The sequence below is a fragment of the Entelurus aequoreus genome, linkage group LG27, assembly GCF_033978785.1.
Source record: "Entelurus aequoreus isolate RoL-2023_Sb linkage group LG27, RoL_Eaeq_v1.1, whole genome shotgun sequence".
NCBI lineage: Eukaryota > Metazoa > Chordata > Actinopteri > Syngnathiformes > Syngnathidae > Entelurus > Entelurus aequoreus.
The window spans coordinates 37,893,159-37,912,529 of NC_084757.1; the positions used below are offsets into that span (position 1 = coordinate 37,893,159).

General features: G+C 41.6%; 1 protein-coding gene across 1 annotated transcript; it reads left to right on the top strand.

Moving 5' to 3' along the window:
• Positions 1 to 5,389: 5,389 nt before the first annotated feature.
• On the top strand, positions 5,390 to 18,065 carry lrrc8db (leucine rich repeat containing 8 VRAC subunit Db). The gene is made up of 2 exons (XM_062039536.1): positions 5,390 to 5,825; positions 13,174 to 18,065. The coding sequence occupies exon 2, from the start codon at positions 13,176 to 13,178 to the stop codon at positions 15,702 to 15,704; it is 2,529 nt and encodes an 842-aa protein (XP_061895520.1). The 5' UTR covers positions 5,390 to 5,825; positions 13,174 to 13,175; the 3' UTR covers positions 15,705 to 18,065.
• Positions 18,066 to 19,371: the final 1,306 nt, after the last annotated feature.

Consider the following 19,371-nt stretch of genomic DNA (forward strand, 5'->3'; position numbering starts at 1 on the left):
ATATTACATTTTAACGCATTTATCGGCCGATAATATCGGCAGACCGATATTATCGGACATCTCTAATATATATATATATATATATATATATATATGTATATATATGAAATACTCGAGTTGGTGAATTTTAGCTGTAAATATACTCCTCCCCTCTTAACCACGCCCCGCCCCCGCCCCCGACCACGCCCCACCTCCCGGAATCGGAGGTCTCAAGGTTGGCAAGTATGATATCCACACACGATACAACCACAACAGTAAACAGGTTGGTAACACCGAACTTTAATGAAAACTTCACCCATATTCATACACACTTTGATACTGGGTTTCACAAGCGTGTGTGCCTAATGAAGTGTCCAAATGGGATGTCTTATGACCGTCCATTGTTATTGATAATACCGGCCAAGGATATTAAGACTTTTTTCATGTAAATGTTGGCGTTTGATTCCAAATACCATCACTTGTATCTGACACAGAAGGATGTATTTCTAGCTGTTGTGAATACAGCACAAGGGTTGATGTGCACAAATCATCACCATTGCCTTTTAGATCAAGAAAATCAAACGCCGAAGGTATTCATCGTCACGCTCGTTTGTTGATACGTGCGCTATCTCAAATTCTAGAGCTGCTAGAACGGTCTGAAAATCGGACCTGTGTGAAGTTGGCCCGCTTATCGTTGCAAATATTCAAATAACTGCGAATTCCTTTGCGCTGCTTTTTGTTTGTGCCGTTACGGGTTTTAAAGTTATTCCAAAATACATTTTCTGACTAGTGATATCAAAACCCCCCTCAAACTTGTCCAATTCGTTTGTGCCACAATTTTTTTTTTTTTGCATAACTGTTATAGTTTTAAAGGCCTACTGAAAGCCACTACTAGCGACCACGCAGTCTGATAGTTTATATATCAATGATGACATCTTAACATTGCAACACATGCCAATACGGCCGGGTTAACTTATAAAGTGACATTTTACATTTCCCGCGAAACTTCCGGTTGAAAACGTCTATGTATGATGACGTATGCGCGTGACGTCAATCGTTGAAACGGAAGTATTCCGACCCCATTGAATACAATACAAAAAAGCTCTGTTTTCATCTCATAATTCCACAGTATTCTGGACATCTGTGTTGGTGAATCTTTTGCAATTTGTTTAATGAACAATGGAGACTGCAAAGAAGAAAGTTGTAGGTGGGATCGGTGTATTAACGGCGGATTACAGCAACACAACCAGGAGGACTTTGAGATGGATAGCAGACGCGCTAGCCGCCGACCTCACCTTAACTTCCTCCGTCTCCGGGCCGCCGACCGCATCTATGATCGGGTGAAGTCCTTCGTCGCTCCGTCGATCGCTAGAACGCAGGTGAGCACGGGTGTTGATGAGCAGATGAGGGCTGGCTGGCGTAGGTGGAGAGCTAATGTTTTTAGCATAGCTCTGTGAGGTCCCGTTGCTAAGTTAGCTTCAATGGCGTCGTTAGCAACAGCATTGTTAAGCTTCGCCAGGCTGGAAAGCATTAACCGTGTAGTTACATGTCCATGGTTTAATAGTATTGTTGATCTTCTGTCTATCCTTCCAGTCAGGGGCTTATTTCTTTTGTTTCTATCTGCATTTAAGCACGATGCTATCACGTTAGCTCCGTAGCTAAAGTGCTTCGCCGATGTATTGTCGTGGAGATAAAAGTCACTGTGAATGTCTATTTCGCGTTCTCGACTCTCATTTTCAAGAGGATATAGTATCCCAGGTGGTTTAAAATACAAATCCGTGATCCACAATAGAAAAAGGAGAGAGTGTGGAATCCAATGAGCCAGCTTGTACCTAAGTTACGATCAGAGCGAAAAAAGATACGTCCTGCACTGCACTCTAGTCCTTCACTCCCACGTTCCTCATCCACGAATCTTTCATCCTGGCTCAAATGAATGGGGTAATCGTCGCTTTCTCGGTCCGAATCTCTCTCGCTGCTGGTGTAAACAATGGGGAAATGTGAGGAGCCTTTCAACCTGTGACGTCACGCTACTTCCGGTACAGGCAAGGCTTTTTTTATCAGCGACCAAAAGTTGCGAACTTTATCGTCTATGTTCTCTACTAAATCCTTTCAGCAAAAATATGGCAATATCGCGAAATGATCAAGTATGACACATAGAATGGATCTGCTATTCCCATTTAAATAAGAAAATCTCATTTCAGTAGGCCTTTAATAATGACTAGTTAAGAGCCAATATGTTACTAATTTGCATGTTAATAAGCAACTAATTAATGGTGAATATGTTCCCCATACTAAAGTGTTACCATGTTTGGTGCATAAAAGGAAGCGTGCATGAACATCACCTTGTTCAAAGAACAAAACCAACTCAGTGCATAAACTCACAACAAATTACACACCTGCAAATCAGTCTGACTTCTGCTGTTGCCGTATCCGTAATACGCCCGATAGGGAGAAGTTTGTATCTACACGATGACTCGGGTGTGTCTTGACCTCCGGCGAACCCCTGAGGCCGACTCACCGAACCCCTAGGGTTCCATCCAACCCAGGTTAAGAATTGAATTTAATTGAATTGAAGTATTTATTTCAAACCTGCACAGTACAACAACACACATTTTTTTTTTTTTTTTTTTACATTTTGGCAGAGACATTAAAGGCCTACTGAAATGAATTTTTTTTATTTAAACGGGGATAGCAGATCTATTCTATGTGTCATACTTGATCATTTCGCGATATTGCCATATTTTTGCTGAAAGGATTTAGTAGAGAACATCGACGATAAAGATTGCAACTTTTGGTATCTGATAAAAAAAAGGCTTGCACCTACCGGAAGTAGCGTGACGTAGTCAGTTGAACATATACGCAAAGTTCCCTATTGTTTACAATGATGGCCGCATGAAGTGAGAGAGATTCGGACCGAGAAAGCGACAATTTCCCCATTAATTTGAGCGAGGATGAAAGATTTGTGGATGAGTAAAGTGCAAGTGAAGGACTAGTGGGGAGTTGAAGCTATTCAGATAGGGAAGATGCTGTGAGAGGCGGGGGTGACCTGATATTCAGCTGGGAATGACTACAACAGTAAATAAACACAAGACATATATATACTCTATTAGCCACAACACAACCAGGCTTATATTTAACATGCCACAAATTAATCCTGCATAAAAACACCTGCGTGTTTGTTACGCTAGCTCCTAGCTCCTCTGCTAGCTCCTAGCTCCATAGAACACGCCAATACAATTCAAACACCTGATCAACACACACAATCACTCAGCCCAAAAGACCGTTTACCTAACCCAAGGTTCATAAAGCTTATATATTTTTAAAAAGTTACGTACGTGACGCGCACATACGGTCAAGCTATCAAATGTTTAGCAGCCAAGGCTGCATACTCACGGTACCTGATATTCAGCTGGGAATGACTACAACAGTAAATAAACACAAGACATATATTTACTCTATTAGCCACAACACAACCAGGCTTATATTTAATATGACACAAATTAATCCTGCATAAAAACACCTACGTCTTTGTTATGCTAACTCCTAGCTCCTATGCTAGCTCCTAGCTCCATAGAACACGCCAATACAATTCAAACACCTGATCAACACACACAATCACTCAGCCCAAAAGACCGTTCACCTAACCCAAGGTTCATAAAGCTTATATATTTAAAAAAAAGTTACGTACATACGCAAAAAAAAAGTTGCGCACATACGGTCAAGCGATCAAATGTTTAGAAGCCAAAGCTGCATACTCACAGTAGCACGTCTGCGTCTTTGTCATCCAAATCAAAGTAATCCTGGTAAGAGTCTGTGTTGTCCCAGTTCTCTACAGGCGTCTGTGTATCGAAGTCAAAAGTCCTCCTGGTTAGAGTCTCTGTTATCCGAGTTCTTCCATCTTGACTGCATCTTTCGGGAATGTAAACAAAGAAGCGCCGGCTGTGTACTGTTGTTGCTGACTTCATTCGAAAAATACGTCCGTTTCGCACCGACAACTTTCTTCTTTGCTTGCTCAGCTTCCTTCTCCATAATGCAATGAACATGATTGCAACAGATTCACCAACACAGATGTCCAGAATACTGTGGAATTATGAAATGAAAACAGAGCTTTTTCGTATTGGCTTCAATGTGGAAGGCATACCCGTGTTCGCCGGTCTACGTCACGCGCATACGGCATCCTCAGAGGCGTTTCGAACCGGAAGTTTAGCTGCAAATTTAAAATGTCACTTTATAAGTTAACCCGGCCGTATTGGCATGTGTTATAATGTTAAGATTTCATCATTGATATATAAACTATCAGACTGCGTGGTCGCTAGTAGTGGCTTTCAGTAGGCCTTTAATGCGAGGCTTGAAAAGGGGTTGGATGAAGCAGATGCTTATAATATCCCGACTGCTCTCACTCATTCCACATTTAACATCAACAATATAATACAAGAACAATACTTTACCAACAAAAACAAGAAAAGCTCCTGTACACTAACAATACAATAGTACCACTGTTACTATGAGACAAGACAAGACAAGACACACACACACACACACACACACACACACACACACACACACACACACACACACACACACACACACACACACACACACACACACACACACACACACACACACACACACACACACACACACACACACACACACACACACACACACACACGCACACACACACTCCCTGACCATCCACCTCTCTCCCATCGCTCTGTGCTGAGGGCATCACTCTCTTTCCTCCTCGTACTTCTTCAGTACTTCTTTTTTAAACAGTCTTTTAAATGTAATCATGTTAGAACAGGTTTTTAAATGGTCCCCTAAGTTGTTCCACAGAGTGACTCCACGCGCTGAAATGCACATTGATTTTAAAGTTGTTCTAAATTTAGGCAAATATAATTTGTTGTTTCCTCTTAGACTGTAACTACGGTGAGCATCTCTATCCTGGAATAGGTTCTGTATATTGGATGATATGCCCTCAACATCATTTGAGCAGTTTAAAAATGTATCACATCGTGCAGTTTAAGTTGCTTAAGAACCACTGTTCCAGCGACTTAATCAATTTTGGGGGGATTATTATGATGCGTTCATATTTTATATGCATATTATAAAATACATAGCATTTTATAATATTTGCAATGCTAAGGAGGGCCAACTTCACACAGGTTCAAATATGATAGGCACTAAAAAATGTCTTATATTGAGCCACATTTTGTTTAAAGCACTGTTTATTATTGTAAAGACTATTTTTCAAACACAATAAACTTTTGCAAGTATAGTGACTGGGAGTGCTATTATTTTATTTTATTTTAATATTGCACAATGTTGACTAATGTCTGCGTTTTTGCACTTAAAGACGGTCCCTATCTTGGGTGTGTGTGCGTGTTTATCTTGTCATTGCGCCACACCCCCTAAGATTAGCCGAGCTGCTGTTGTGTGTGGCGGGCTTTTAGCGTCACTACACGAGGCTTTGCCGCCATTGCTGGACCATTAAGGTTAAAACCACCAAACTATTGATATAAAACCAACCCGGACTATCGAGATAAAAAAAAAAAACCGCCGACATGAAACCACCAGGCTGACTAACTTTTAATCAGGCAGAAACCGCGGCCACCCCAGACCGGCGGCGGACCGGAGCAGACCGGAGCGGAGCATCGGAGGCGGGAGAGGGAGTCGCCTAAGCCGCTTAGAGGCGGCTGCACCCGGGCAGAAGGTGGAAGAAGAAGGTAGAAGAAGAAGAAGAAGAAGGGGAATAATGGGTCATATAAAGATGGCTGCTGAGCAGACAAGTCCTTCTCCTCCCGCCTCCACTTAACAAGAGTCCGCGTCGAGCAGACCTGCTGGAGGTTGGTATTTTATCACTTTTATTCTCTCTCTATTGTCAACATTGTTCCGGCTCGGAGCCGCCAGTGTCGACTTATGGCGTCTTTTTGTTTTCATTGTCGCACCAAATGTTCCGGAAGAGAACATATTCTTTTTCCAGCAGAAATACGGAAGCAGCCGTGCGGCGTTTAAAGACACCGAGGAAATTAGACAACTACTTCCTCATTTGTTCTCCAAACAGACGCCCCTCGAGACACAAGTCACGTGTTTGCGTCCACGGACACAAATGTCCACTCTGGTTTATTTGGATTTTTATTGACATCCAGCATCAGACATTCCTATCCATTACATCAGTGGTCCCCAACCACCGGGCCACGAGAAAAAAATACAAATACAATTGTTTTTATTTATTTTTTGTTTAAATCAAACATAATAAACACAAGATACACTTACAATTAGTGCACCAACCCAACAAACCTCCCCCAAAAGGGTTGTTTCTTTCTGTTTATTAATATTTCTGGTTCCTACATTATATATCAATATATATCAATACAGTCTGCAAGGGATACAGTCCGTAAGCACACATGATTGTATTTTTTTAAGACAAAATAAAAATACCCCACAGCCACTACACCCCCCCCACCGGTCCGTGGGACAAATTTTCAAGCGTTGACCGGTCCGCAGTTCCAAAAAGGTTGGGGACCACTGCTTTAAATCATATTCACATACATCATCTATCTGTTGTCTGCCTTAAATGTCAAAATATTTTTTGTTTATATCCCAACCATACCCCCCCCCCCCCCCCCCAAAAAAAAAGAAAAACAGCACAAAAACAAAGTAGTATCTACAAATACATCAATTCAATTAAAAAAAGAAATAATACATTAGGGATGTCCGATAATGGCTTTTTTGCCGATATTCCGATATTGTCCAACTCTTAATTACCGATACCGATACAGTGTTTCCCATAAACTGCCAAGATACCTGTGGCGGTGGGGGCGTGGCTATGGGCGTGGTCACCATGACATTGATTGATTGATTGAGACTTTTATTAGTAGGTTGCACAGTGAAGTACATATTCCGTACAATTGACCACTAAATGGTAACACCCCAATAAGTTTATCAACTTGTTTAAGTCGGGGTCCACTTAAATTGATTCATGATACAGATATATACTATCATATATACTATCATCATAATACAGTCATCACACAAGATAATCACAATGAATTATTTACATTATTTACAATCAGGGGTGTGGAGGGGGTTGGGGGGGTAGGATATGGACATCAAGTAGTGGACAGAGAGAGAGAGAGAGATCAGAAGGCATAAGAAAAAGTATCTGCATTTGATTGTTTACATTTGATTATTAGCAATCCGGGGAGGGTGTTAGTTTAGGGTTGTAGCTGCCTGGAGGTGAACTTTTATTGCGGTTTTGAAGGAGGATAGAGATGCCCTTTCTTTTATACCTGTTGGGAGTGCATTCCACATTGATGTGGCATAGAAAGAGAATGAGTTAAGACCTTTGTTAGTTCGGAATCTGGGTTTAACGTGGTTAGTGGAGCTCCCCCTGGTGTTGTGGTTATGGCGGTCATTTACGTTAAGGAAGTCGTTTGACATGTACTTCGGTATCAGGGAGGTGTAGCGGATTTTATAGACTAGGCTCAGTGCAAGTTGTTTAACTCTGTCCTCCACCTTGAGCCAGCCCACTTTAGAGAAGTGGGTAGGAGTCATCCTACCCACATCATCGAGTAATTTGCATAATTTACTACAATGATATGATTTTCTCTAAAAAGGCTCAAAAAATGTATACTTATTAATAATAACAGTTTTGTTTTAAACGTCCATCCATCCATCCATCTATTTTACAACATAATTACAACACTTTATGTACATATTTATATACAGATTTGAACAATAAGTTATTCACTGAAATATATTTATTAATTGAGGTTCTTACAAAAAATATATCTTATAAAAATATAAAAGCTAAAATGTCTCTTAAAGCTCTGCCCCTTTAAGTAGTGCATACTAAATTATTTAACTTTAGCCTACTACTACAAGCATATTATTTACCAGCAACATAAAGTGAAACAGAGGCAGAGGTGTCCTGCCACAGTCAGTAACAAATAAACAGAAAACAGTAGTGGTGGTAGATAGACACAGAGATTCATCAAACATCTGATCCACTGAACAAAGAGCTCCAAAAATCTTGATCCTACACTTCTCTTTTGTAAAGTAAATGTGAACAGCCGATATGGGCATCTACATCAACTATATGATTTGCCTGAAAAGCTGGACAGGACAAAAAAAACAAACAAAAAAAGCAGAAAAATCTATTTGTGGCGGCCTTAATTCTTTTGTGGCGGGCCGCCACAAATAAATGAATGTGTGGGAAACACTGCGATATCAACCGATACCGATGTATACAGTCGTGGAATTAACACATTATTATGCCTAATTTGGACAACCAGGTATGGTGAAGATAAGGTCCTTTTTAAAAAAAATTATAAAATAAAATAAGATAAATTAATTAAAAACATTTTCTTGAATAAAAAAGAAAGTAAAAGAATAAAAAAACAGTTACATAGAAACTAGTAATGAATGAAAATGAGTAAAATTAACTGTTAAAGGTTAGTACTATTAGTGGAGCAGCAGCACGCACAATCATGTGTGCTTACGGACTGTATCCCTTGCAGACTGTATTGATATATATTGATATATAATGTAGGAAGCAGAATATTGATAACAGAAAGAAACAACCCTTTTGTGTGAATGAGGAAGGGAGTTTTTTGGGTTAGTGCACTAATTGTAAGTGTATCTTGTGTTTTTTATGTTGATTTAATAAAAAAACAAAACAAAACACGATACCAATAATAAAAAAACCATACCAATATTTTCCGATATTACATTTTAAAGCATTTATCGGCCTGCCGATATTATCGGACATCTCTAATGTGTATGTACATATATATATATATATATATATATATATATATATATATATATATATATATATATATATATATATATATGTATATATATATATATATATGTATATATATATATATATATATATATATATATATATATATATATATATATATATATATATATATATATATATATATATATATATATATATATATATATATATATATATATACATACATACATCACATGCTAGCATCAGCAGGCTAACAGTTAGCGTGTGTCAGCTACCAAGTTATACGACTCTGTGGTAAACGGTTACAAAATGAGTTCAAATGTTAGCATGCTAACGCTAGCATGCTAACAGTTAGCATGTGTCAGAGACCAAGTTATGTGACTCTGGGGTAAAACGGTTTCAAAATGAGCTAAAATGTTAGAATGCTAACAGTGAGCATGTGTCAGATACCAAGTTACATGACTCTGCAGTAAACGGTTGCAAAATTAGCTAAAATGTTAGCATGTTAACAGTTAGCATGTGTCACAAACCAAGTCGTATGACTCTGGGGTAAACGGTTGCAAAATGACCTAAAAATTGGGCACGTGTCACACACCAAGTTATATGACTCTGGGATAAAGGGTTACAACATGAGCTAAAAAAGTTAGCATGCTAATTTTAGCATGCTAACAGTTAATGTCAGATACCATGTTGTATGACTAAGGTGTGTGGCAGAGGAATTACAGAAAACATTTTCATGGCTGAAAACTTTAGCATGCTAATGTTAGCATGCTAACAGTTAATGTCAGATACCATGTTGTACGACTAAGGTGTGTGGCAGAGGAATTACAGAAAACATTTTCATGGCTGAAAACTTTAGCATGCTAATGTTAGCATGCTAGCCACTTTTTCTCCCATCCCCTTTGTTTAGCAAACTTTCCAATGATTCCAACCTTTTTTTTAAATGTTAACATTAACATAACATCTTTAATAAAAAGGTCACACATCGCAATTCAGACATGGACAATTAGCCTGCTGATGCTAGCATGCTAACATTAACATGCTAACAGTTAGCATGTGTCAGATACCAGGTTATATGACTCTGGGGTACACGGTTGCAAAATGAGCTAATGTAAGCATGTTAACAGATAGCATGTGTCACAAACCAAGTTGTATGACTTTGGGGTAAACGGTTGCACAATTTGTTAAAATGTTAGCATGCTAACACTTAGCATGTGTCAGATACCAAGTTATATGACTCTGGGGTAAACGGTTGCAAAATGAGCTAAAATGTTAGCATGCTAACAGTTAGCATGTGTCAGATACCAAGTTATATGACTCTGGGATACACGGTTTCAAAATGAGCTAATGTAAGCATGCTAACAGTTAGCATGTGTCACAAACCAAGATGTATGACTCTGGGGTAAACTGTTTCAAAATGTGTTAAAATGTTAGCATGCTAACAATTAGCATGTGTCACGTACCAAGTCATATGACTCTGGGGTAAACGGTTGCAAAATGAGCTAATGTAAGCATGCTAACAGTTAGCATGTGTCACAAACCAAGTTGTATGACTTTTTTTTTAAAAATATCATGTTAATGTCAAAAAATGTAAAAAGGTTAGAATCATTGGAAAGTTTGCTAAACAAAGGGGATGGGAAAAAAAGTGGCTAGCATGCTAACATTAGCATACTAAAGTTTTCAGCTATTGTTGAAAAAATATCTGTAATTCCCCAGCCACACACCTTAGTCGTATAACATGGTATCTGACATTAACTGTTAGCATGCTAACATTAACATGCTAACTTTTTTAGCTCATGTTGTCACCCTTTACCCCAGAGTCATATGACTTGGTATGTTGACACATGCTAACTGTTAGCATGGTAGCGTTAGTATGTTAACATTTTAGCTCATTTTGCAACCGTTGACCCCAGAGTCATATAACGTGGTTTGTGACACATGCTAACTGTTAGCATGCTAGCATTAGCTCATTTTGCTCATTTTGCAACCGTTGACCCCAGAGTCATATAACGTGGTTTGTGACACATGCTAACTGTTAGCATGCTAGCATTAGCTCATTTTGCAACCGTTTATCCCAGAGTCATATAACTTGGTATCTGACTCATGCTGACTGTTAGCATGCTAACATTTTTAGCTAATTTTGCAACAGTTTATCCCAGAGTCATATAACGTGGTTTGTGACACATGCTAACTGTTAGCATGCTAGCATTAGCTCATTTTGCAACCGTTTATCCCAGAGTCATATAACTTGGTATCTGACACACGCTGACGCTAGCATGCTAACATTAACATGCCAATGTTAGCATTTCAATTCGACTCACGCGTGTCAGCCGTGGCATTCACACGCAGTTCCTCCCGGAATTGCACACATTTTAGTTATCTATCATTTAATATTAGCAATACATGTTAGTTATGCCATTTTTATTCCTTAGAAATCTTATAATAGATGATTTATTATGCACTTTATTACCGCATACATTTTAAAGTGCAATAAAAAATACAATCAAAAGTTTGCACTTTAGTAGATAAAATACCAAATATTTCAAGCAATTGTAATATTTTTGTATGAAAAGGTGTGATATGGTGTAACTAAGCAACGATAACAATAATTGTAATACAGCATTAAAAATGGTTTCTACACACCGATACATCCACAATTAGAGAAATATTTAAAACTATTGAGCTGTTAACTTCGAGTAGCTGTGGAATTAACCTTACATTGAGTGGTGCGCTAACGTCACCAGCTAATTGACATGATTCTCCTTGTATAACAGCACCTTCATGGAAAACACATGCATTTTTAAGCCAACTACTGGCTTTGTTGACAGTCAACATGCGCAGGCTCGTTAGTAAGTATCCATGCTGGAGACAAGTTCAGGGAAGAAAAGGCAAAGTTGCGTTTGTCTTTCATATGATGAATCACCGGGCGTGTGTGTATAACCTTTCTACACCTCGTTACAACCTGAAAAGCTTGTATTTTTTGGTTAATGAGCCTCAAATTGGATGATGTGCATAAGTTAAAGGCCTACTGAAAGCCACTACTAGCGACCACGCAGTCTTGATAGTTTATATATCAATGATGAAATCTTAACATTGCAACACATGCCAATACGGCCGGGTTAACTTATAAAGTGACATTTAAAATTTCCCGGGAAATATCCGGCTGAAACGTCGCGGTATGATGACGTATGCGCGTGACGAAGTCAGTTTAACGGAAGTTATGGTACCCCGTAGAATCCCATACAAAAAGCTCTGTTTTCATTTCATAATCCCACAGTATTCTGGACATCTTTTGCAATTTGTTTAATGAACAATGAAGGCTGCAAAGAAGACAGTTGTAGGTGGGATCGGTGTATTAGCAGCGGACTACAGCAACACAACCAGGAGGACTTTGTTGGAGAGCAGACGCGCTAGCCGCCGACCTCACCTTGACTTCCTACGTCTCCGGGCCGCCAAACGCATCGGGTGAAGTCCTTCGTCCTTCTGCCGATCGCTGGAACGCAGGTGAGCACGGGTGTTGATGAGCAGATGAGGGCTGGCTGGCGTAGGTGGAGAGCTAATGTTTTTAGCATAGCTCTGTGCGGTCTGGTTGCTAAGTTGCTAAGTTAGCTTCAATGGCGTCGTTAGCACAGCATTGTTAACCTTCGCCAGCCTGGAAAGCATTAACCGTGTATTTACATGTCCACGGTTTAATAGTATTGTTGATTTTCTATCTATCCTTCCAGTCAGGGCTTTATTTTTTTTGTTTCTATATGCAGTTAAAGCACGATGCTATCACGTTAGCTCGTAGCTAAAGCGTTTCGCCGATGTATTGTCGTGGAGATAAAAGGCACTGAATGTCCATTTGGCGTTCTGGACTCTCATTTTCAAGAGGATATAGTATCCCAGGTGGTTTAAAATACAAATCCGTGATCCACAATAGAAAAAGGAGAGAGTGTGGAATCCAATGAGCCAGCTTGTACCTAAGTTACGGTCAGAGCGAAAAAAGATACGTCCATCGCTGCCTCTCAAGTCCTTCACTGTAACGTTCCTCATCCACGAATCTTTCATCCTCGCTCAAATTAATGGGGTAATCGTCACTTTGTCGGTCCGAATCTCTCTCGCTCCATTGTAAACAACGGGGAATTGTGAGGAATACTAGCTCCTGTGACGTCACGCTACTTCCGCTACAGGCAAGGCTTTTTTTTATCAGCGAGCAAAAGTTGCGAACTTTATCGTCGATTTTCTCTACTAAATCCTTTCAGCAAAAATATGGCAATATCGCGAAATGATCAAGTATGACACATAGAATGGATCTGCTATTCCCGTTTAAATAGAAAAAATCATTTCAGTAGGCCTTTAAACACAAGTCCTTATAAGGTGTTGCTCGAATGAAAGAACGTTGATGTTGATATTCTTCTTCAAGTATCCTTTTGTGTTTCTAGGAATGTTTACTCTTACTGAAGTCGCCTCCCTGAATGATATCCAGCCAACTTACCGCATCCTGAAGCCATGGTGGGACGTCTTCATGGACTACCTCGGTATTGTCATGCTGATGCTGGCAATATTTGCCGGCACAATGCAGCTGACGCGGGACCAAGTGGTCTGCCTCCCCGCTCTGGACGAGGCCGGCGAATTCCTGGGTCCTCAACCGACGGAGGCGGCGGACAGGCTTTGGAGTAAGGAGAGCGCCATGGGGGAGCAGGCGGCGCCTCTCATTGCCACGAGGCCTCCGGACGTGGTCGCTCCCACAGTTCCACTCCCGCAGCAATTTCCACCAACCGGTATCAGAACCAAGTTGGATTTTCAGCAGTATGTTTTTGTCAACCAGATGTGCTACCACGTTGCCCTTCCGTGGTATTCCAAATATTTCCCCTACCTCGCTCTTATCCACACCCTGATACTGATGGTTAGCAGCAACTTCTGGTTCAAGTATCCAAGGACCAGCTCCAAGATAGAGCACTTTGTGTCCATACTGGGCAAATGCTTTGAGTCTCCTTGGACTACAAAAGCGCTGTCCGAGACGGCGTGTGAGGACTCTGAGGAGAACAAACAGAGGCTGGCAGGGACCTCCACCTATCCGAAGCACCTCTCCACAAGCAGCGAGGAGGGCAGTCCCAACCAGTCGGCCCCTTTATTGACCAAGTCCGGCGTCACCTTCTCTGCCGAGAAGCTGGTCAGCGAGGTGCCCGCCATGACCATACTGGACAAGAAAGATGGCGAGCAGGCCAAGGCGCTCTTTGAGAAGGTCAGGAAGTTCCGCGCACACGTGGAGGACAGTGACTTGATCTACCGCCTGTACGCCATTCAGACGGTCATCAAGACGGTGAAGTTCATTGTGATCCTGTGCTACACCATGACTTTTGTGGCTTCCATAGACTTCCATCATGTGTGCGAGCCTGAAATCAAGCACCTGATAGGATACAGGAAGTTTCACTGCACGCACAACATGGCCTTCATGCTGAAAAAGCTGCTTGTGAGCTACATCGCGCTCATATGCGTCTATGGCGTCATCTGCATTTACACGCTGTTCTGGCTTTTTCGACGTCCACTGAAGGAGTATTCCTTTGAGAAGGTGAGAGAGGAAAGCAGCTTCAGTGACATTCCAGACGTGAAGAACGACTTTGCTTTCCTGCTGCACATGGTGGATCAGTACGACCAGCTCTATTCCAAACGCTTTGGCGTCTTCCTCTCTGAGGTCAGCGAGAACAAACTCCGAGAGATCAGCCTGAACCATGAGTGGACCTTCGAGAAGCTTCGGCAGCACGTGACTCGCAACGCTCAAGAAAAGCTTGAGCTCCATCTCTTCATGTTGTCAGGAGTGCCAGACGCCGTTTTTGATCTCACAGATTTGGAAATTCTCAAACTGGAGTTAATCCCCGAGGTCCGGATCACGGCCAAGATCTCACAAATGATTAACCTCCAGGAGCTCCACTTCTACCACTGTCCTGCCAAAGTGGAGCAGACTGCTTTCATTTTCCTCCGGGATCACCTGAGGTGCCTTCATGTCAAGTTCACTGACGTTGCAGAGATTCCCAGCTGGGCGTATCTGTTGAAGAATTTAAGAGAACTCTACTTAGTGGGGAATCTCAACTCTGAAAACAATAAAATGATTGGACTGGAGTCTCTGCGGGACCTGAGACACTTGAAGGTTCTACATCTCAAAAGCAACCTCACAAAAATCCCCACCAACATCACTGATCTGTCACCACATCTTCTCAAGCTGGTCGTCCACAATGATGGCACCAAGCTGCTGGTACTGAACAGTTTGAAGAAGATGATGAACCTGGCTGAGCTGGAGCTACTCAATTGCGAGCTGGAACGCATCCCGCACGCCATCTTCAGTCTGACGAACCTTCAGGAGCTGGATCTGAAGTCCAACCACATTCGGACCATTGAAGAGGTCATCAGCTTCCAGCACCTTAAGCGGCTGACATGCCTCAAGCTGTGGCACAATAAGATCATCTCCATCCCGCTGTCCATCAGCCACGTCAAGAACCTGGAATCGCTATTTTTGTCGCACAACAAGCTGGAGTGTCTGCCCTTGTCCTTGTTCTATTTGCTCAAGCTGAGGCACCTAGACGTCAGCCACAACTCCATCGCCACCATACCCGTGGAGGTGGGCTTTTTGCAGAACCTCCAACATTTCGCCATCACAGGCAACAAAGTGGAAGTGCTTCCCAAGCAGCTCTTCAAGTGCACCAAGCTGAGGACGCTGTGCCTCGGCCACAATTGCATCGCCTCCATTCCGGAGAAAGTTGGCCAGCTGGCGCAGCTCAGCCACTTTGAGGTGAAGGGGAACTGCCTGGACCGGCTGCCCGCCCAGCTGGGTCAGTGTGCTCTCTTGCGCCGCAGCTGCCTCATCGTGGAGGACCACCTCTTTGACTCGCTGCCCCTGGAGGTCAAGGAGAGCATCAATCAGGAATCCAGTGTTGCTTTCACAAACGGCTGCAAGTGTCTGACTGATGGACGGTAGTCATGTGACCTCAGCTGCCGGGTCACCCGTTTTTTTTTGTGATACTTACAGCAGTTCACTGGAAAGGGCAAAGTCACTGAAAACCCTTCTGGTTTTTGTCACGTCTCTGTGTTAGTCCTCCTGTTGACGCATGTAGCAGCTGAGCATTAGCTGAACCTTCACAGAAACACGGAGCATCGAGCCCGCCAAAAATCAACTGTCCAGTTATTTCTATTATGTAGTTCTTTGTGAGTGAAAACCACTTTGGTGCTAAAAGTACTGTTTCAGTTACTGTGCAAACATCTAAGTCCATCACTAGCTTTGTTGTTTTACTGCAGGAAATGCTAGCTCGCATACAGTTCGCAGGATTACGTAAACGATACCAAGGATTTCTACGTGCCTGGGTTTTACCAAACCATCGACACAAAATACTCTTCCAGTTTGATGTTGAAGAAGATCTACGCTCTACTACTCTGTGCTCGACTTTTTGTGGGGAATTCGCCTTACACTATACGCGGTCATCATCAGCAGAGCATTGCTAAAACAACACATCTAATGGTGGTGCAGGACTTTTGCACAGTAGCAGTTATCAGTTAGATGTGGAGCGTCTGGGAACAACCAGGTGTTTCAACAGCGTTGTTAGCTAGAAACCCACTGAGTTAAATCGAGCTCACAAAACAGACAGTTGACAACTCGGAGATGGCCATCTAATAAAAAAAACAAAATCGGGTCCTGACTAGGACATGATCAAAGATGTCCAAATAAGTCAAGTTGCGCTCGTCAGGACTTTCATGGATTCTGCTAGACCGGCAACATGCAGACCTTGTGCTGTCAGATGAGGTTAGCATGGTTACAGTCAACATCAGTACCATCGGAGCTGGCAGTACTAATTTTTACCGCCGGTACTCTTTACTTCTCGCCCCGGGAGACAGACGTCAGCCGGGCGAGTCCGCATGATCGCGATCAGTGGACGTAAAAGTGTAAATTTAGGTTGGGAGTTGTCAACTTTGCAGAAACATTCAGCTTTCGTGACACTGCCGTAGTTAGCGAGATGGCTTAGTGATTGCATTGCAGCACGAACGCTGTTCTTACAGGACATTACCCGACCCTTCACCATACGTGGTACACAACGCCAGCGACAACAATAAGAGATGTCAATTTTACAACTAAGATTGTATTCCATTTAGAATTGATTCTCCATTCTGGCTGTACTTTATTTGGCGTACAAATTATAATACAACCTTTTTCAAATAGGTCACAGGCCACACTAGCTCCTCTTGGTTGTTAGCATATGATGTATAAACCTGGAGATCGATTCTTGGAAATTCTGTGTTGTTTTGAATAAGAATCCCGTTTCGGATGTTGTATATGTGTAGTGATACTTTGCACCGGAGAACGACTACAAACTAAGGATGGGTACCAAATGCGGTCCCAACAGGCACCGATTCACGTAAAATCCAACGGTGCCGTGTCACGGTAGCCGCGTTGCGTGTGACATAACACTGGGTTGTGGACTCAGACTACCTAAGTAATGTTGCCACTTTCAATGCCAGGAAAGAAACCGACTCAAAAAAACGCTCCGATGTCAGTAGAGTAAGGCTACACTTTTCCAAAAAATGTGCTAGCTTGATGCTAATATACATCGGCTTTGCCAGTGATTAGCATTAGTGATTTTACATGGCGATTTCAACACCTCTGAATTTGATGATGTAAACTACAACTACGGCAAGACGAATGTTACAACCAGACTACTGGTGCGTAATAACAACAAAAGACTAGATTCAGCAAGGTCTCGGACTTGCAACTGTAGTTGAGACTCAAATGTGATAAGATATAACAGCTAAACATCATATTGATCTTATGTTTAAAGGTTGTGATTACAAAATGTGGTTTTGATATAAAAAACTATCAATAGTTCACACACAAAAATTAGTACCAGTATTCATTCCCAGGTACTATGAATTGGTATCGCATCAGTTCAAATGTGAACGGTACCCATCCCTACTACCACAACCACAATGTTATAACCAACCAATTTAAAAGTGTCAAAGAATAATTTGTACTTCAAGTTGTGTCTGTAGAAACATGAAGTATTGTCAAGATGTACCCAAGCAAAGGACCACGGGGCGAAGGTGCGTCTAAACGTGGGTCTGTCTGTGTAACCTTCTGCATTCCACTTGGTTCTATTCTCGTCAAACATTGACACCAACAAGGGACCAGCTGATCCTCCTCGGCAGTTACTCGACCAACTTTGTATTTTCATATCCTTGTCCTCTCCTGTTTGACGCGCTCACCTTGTCCTCGGTCTTTACTGCACTTTGGGACAGCTTGTCAAATATTGAAATAAATGACCTCAGCTTGTTTGAAGCTGAATAAACACAACTTTCTCTCATATTCCGTTATTTGTTTACCTAAAGGTAACACATTCAGTTAGTAGGAGTGAGCAGTTGCTGCACAAAAGAAGCTATTCTGCAGGGAATGCTTCCCTCTGGTGGACTTCAGTGTTTACTGCAAGTGTTAAAGACATCATAGAATACTAAACTACTGGAATGCTAGCATAATTACAACAGTTTAGTTTCCCATTTAAAACAAACCTCATCAGAATGGCCAAAAAAACACTTTGAGGAGCGGATTTGGTCAGATCAGGAAAAACCCAAACTATTTGGTGACCTTGACCACCTCTAAAGTTCCTCAGTTCTAGTCCCAGGTGTGTCACCTATGAACATGAACAGTGAAATTGTCTTTTCAGAGCAGGGATTTTCAACGACATGGTTTTCCAGAAAGCTAAGGACCAGGGTAGGAACTTCTTCCACTGTTATTCCCATTTTCTTCATTCCTGAGAACCTGGGTCTCTTCTTCTCAAATTCCGTTATTTGTTTACCTAAAAGTAACGCATTCAGTTCGTAGAAGTGAGCTGATGCTGCACAAAAGAAGCTATTCTGTGGGGAATGCTTTCCTCTGGTGGACGTCAGTGTTTACTGCAAGTGTTAAAGACCTCATAGAATACTAAATACTGGAATACTAGCATAATTACAACAGTTTAGTTTCCCATTTAAAACTAACCTCATCAGAATGGCTAAAACACTTTGAGGAGCGGATTTGGTCAGATCAGAAAAACCCAAACTATTTAGTGACCTCGACCACCCATAAGGTTCCTCATTTCTAGTCCCAGGTGTGTCACCTATGAACATGAACAGTGAATTCGTCCTTTCAAGGCAGGGATTTTCAACGACATGGTTGCCCAGAAAGCTAAGGACCAGGGTAGGAACTTTTTCCACTATTATCCCGATGTTTACATTCCTGAGAACCTGGGTTCTCTTCTTCTCATATTCCGTTGTTTGTTTAAGTAAAAGTAACACATTCAGTTAGTAGGAGTGAGCAGTTGCTGCACAAAAGAAGCTATTCTGTGGGGAATGCTTCTCTCTGGTGGAGGTCAGTGTTTACTACAAGTGTTACAGACCTTCTCATACAATACCAAACTACTGGGATATTACCACAATTACAACAGCTTAGTTTCCCATTAAAATCAAACCTCACACATCATCAGAATGGCTAAAAAAAACACTTTTTGGGGAGCGGATTTGGTCGGATCAGAAAGAAACAAACTATTTAGTGACCTTGACCACCCCTAAAGTTAATCAGTTCTAGTCCCAGGTGTGTCACCTATGAACATGAACAGTGAAATTGT

Bases quoted from the DNA above. Each gene is read 5' to 3' on its own strand.
- lrrc8db (XM_062039536.1), top strand. From the start codon at position 13,176: ATGTTTACTCTTACTGAAGTCGCCTCCCTGAATGATATCCAGCCAACT.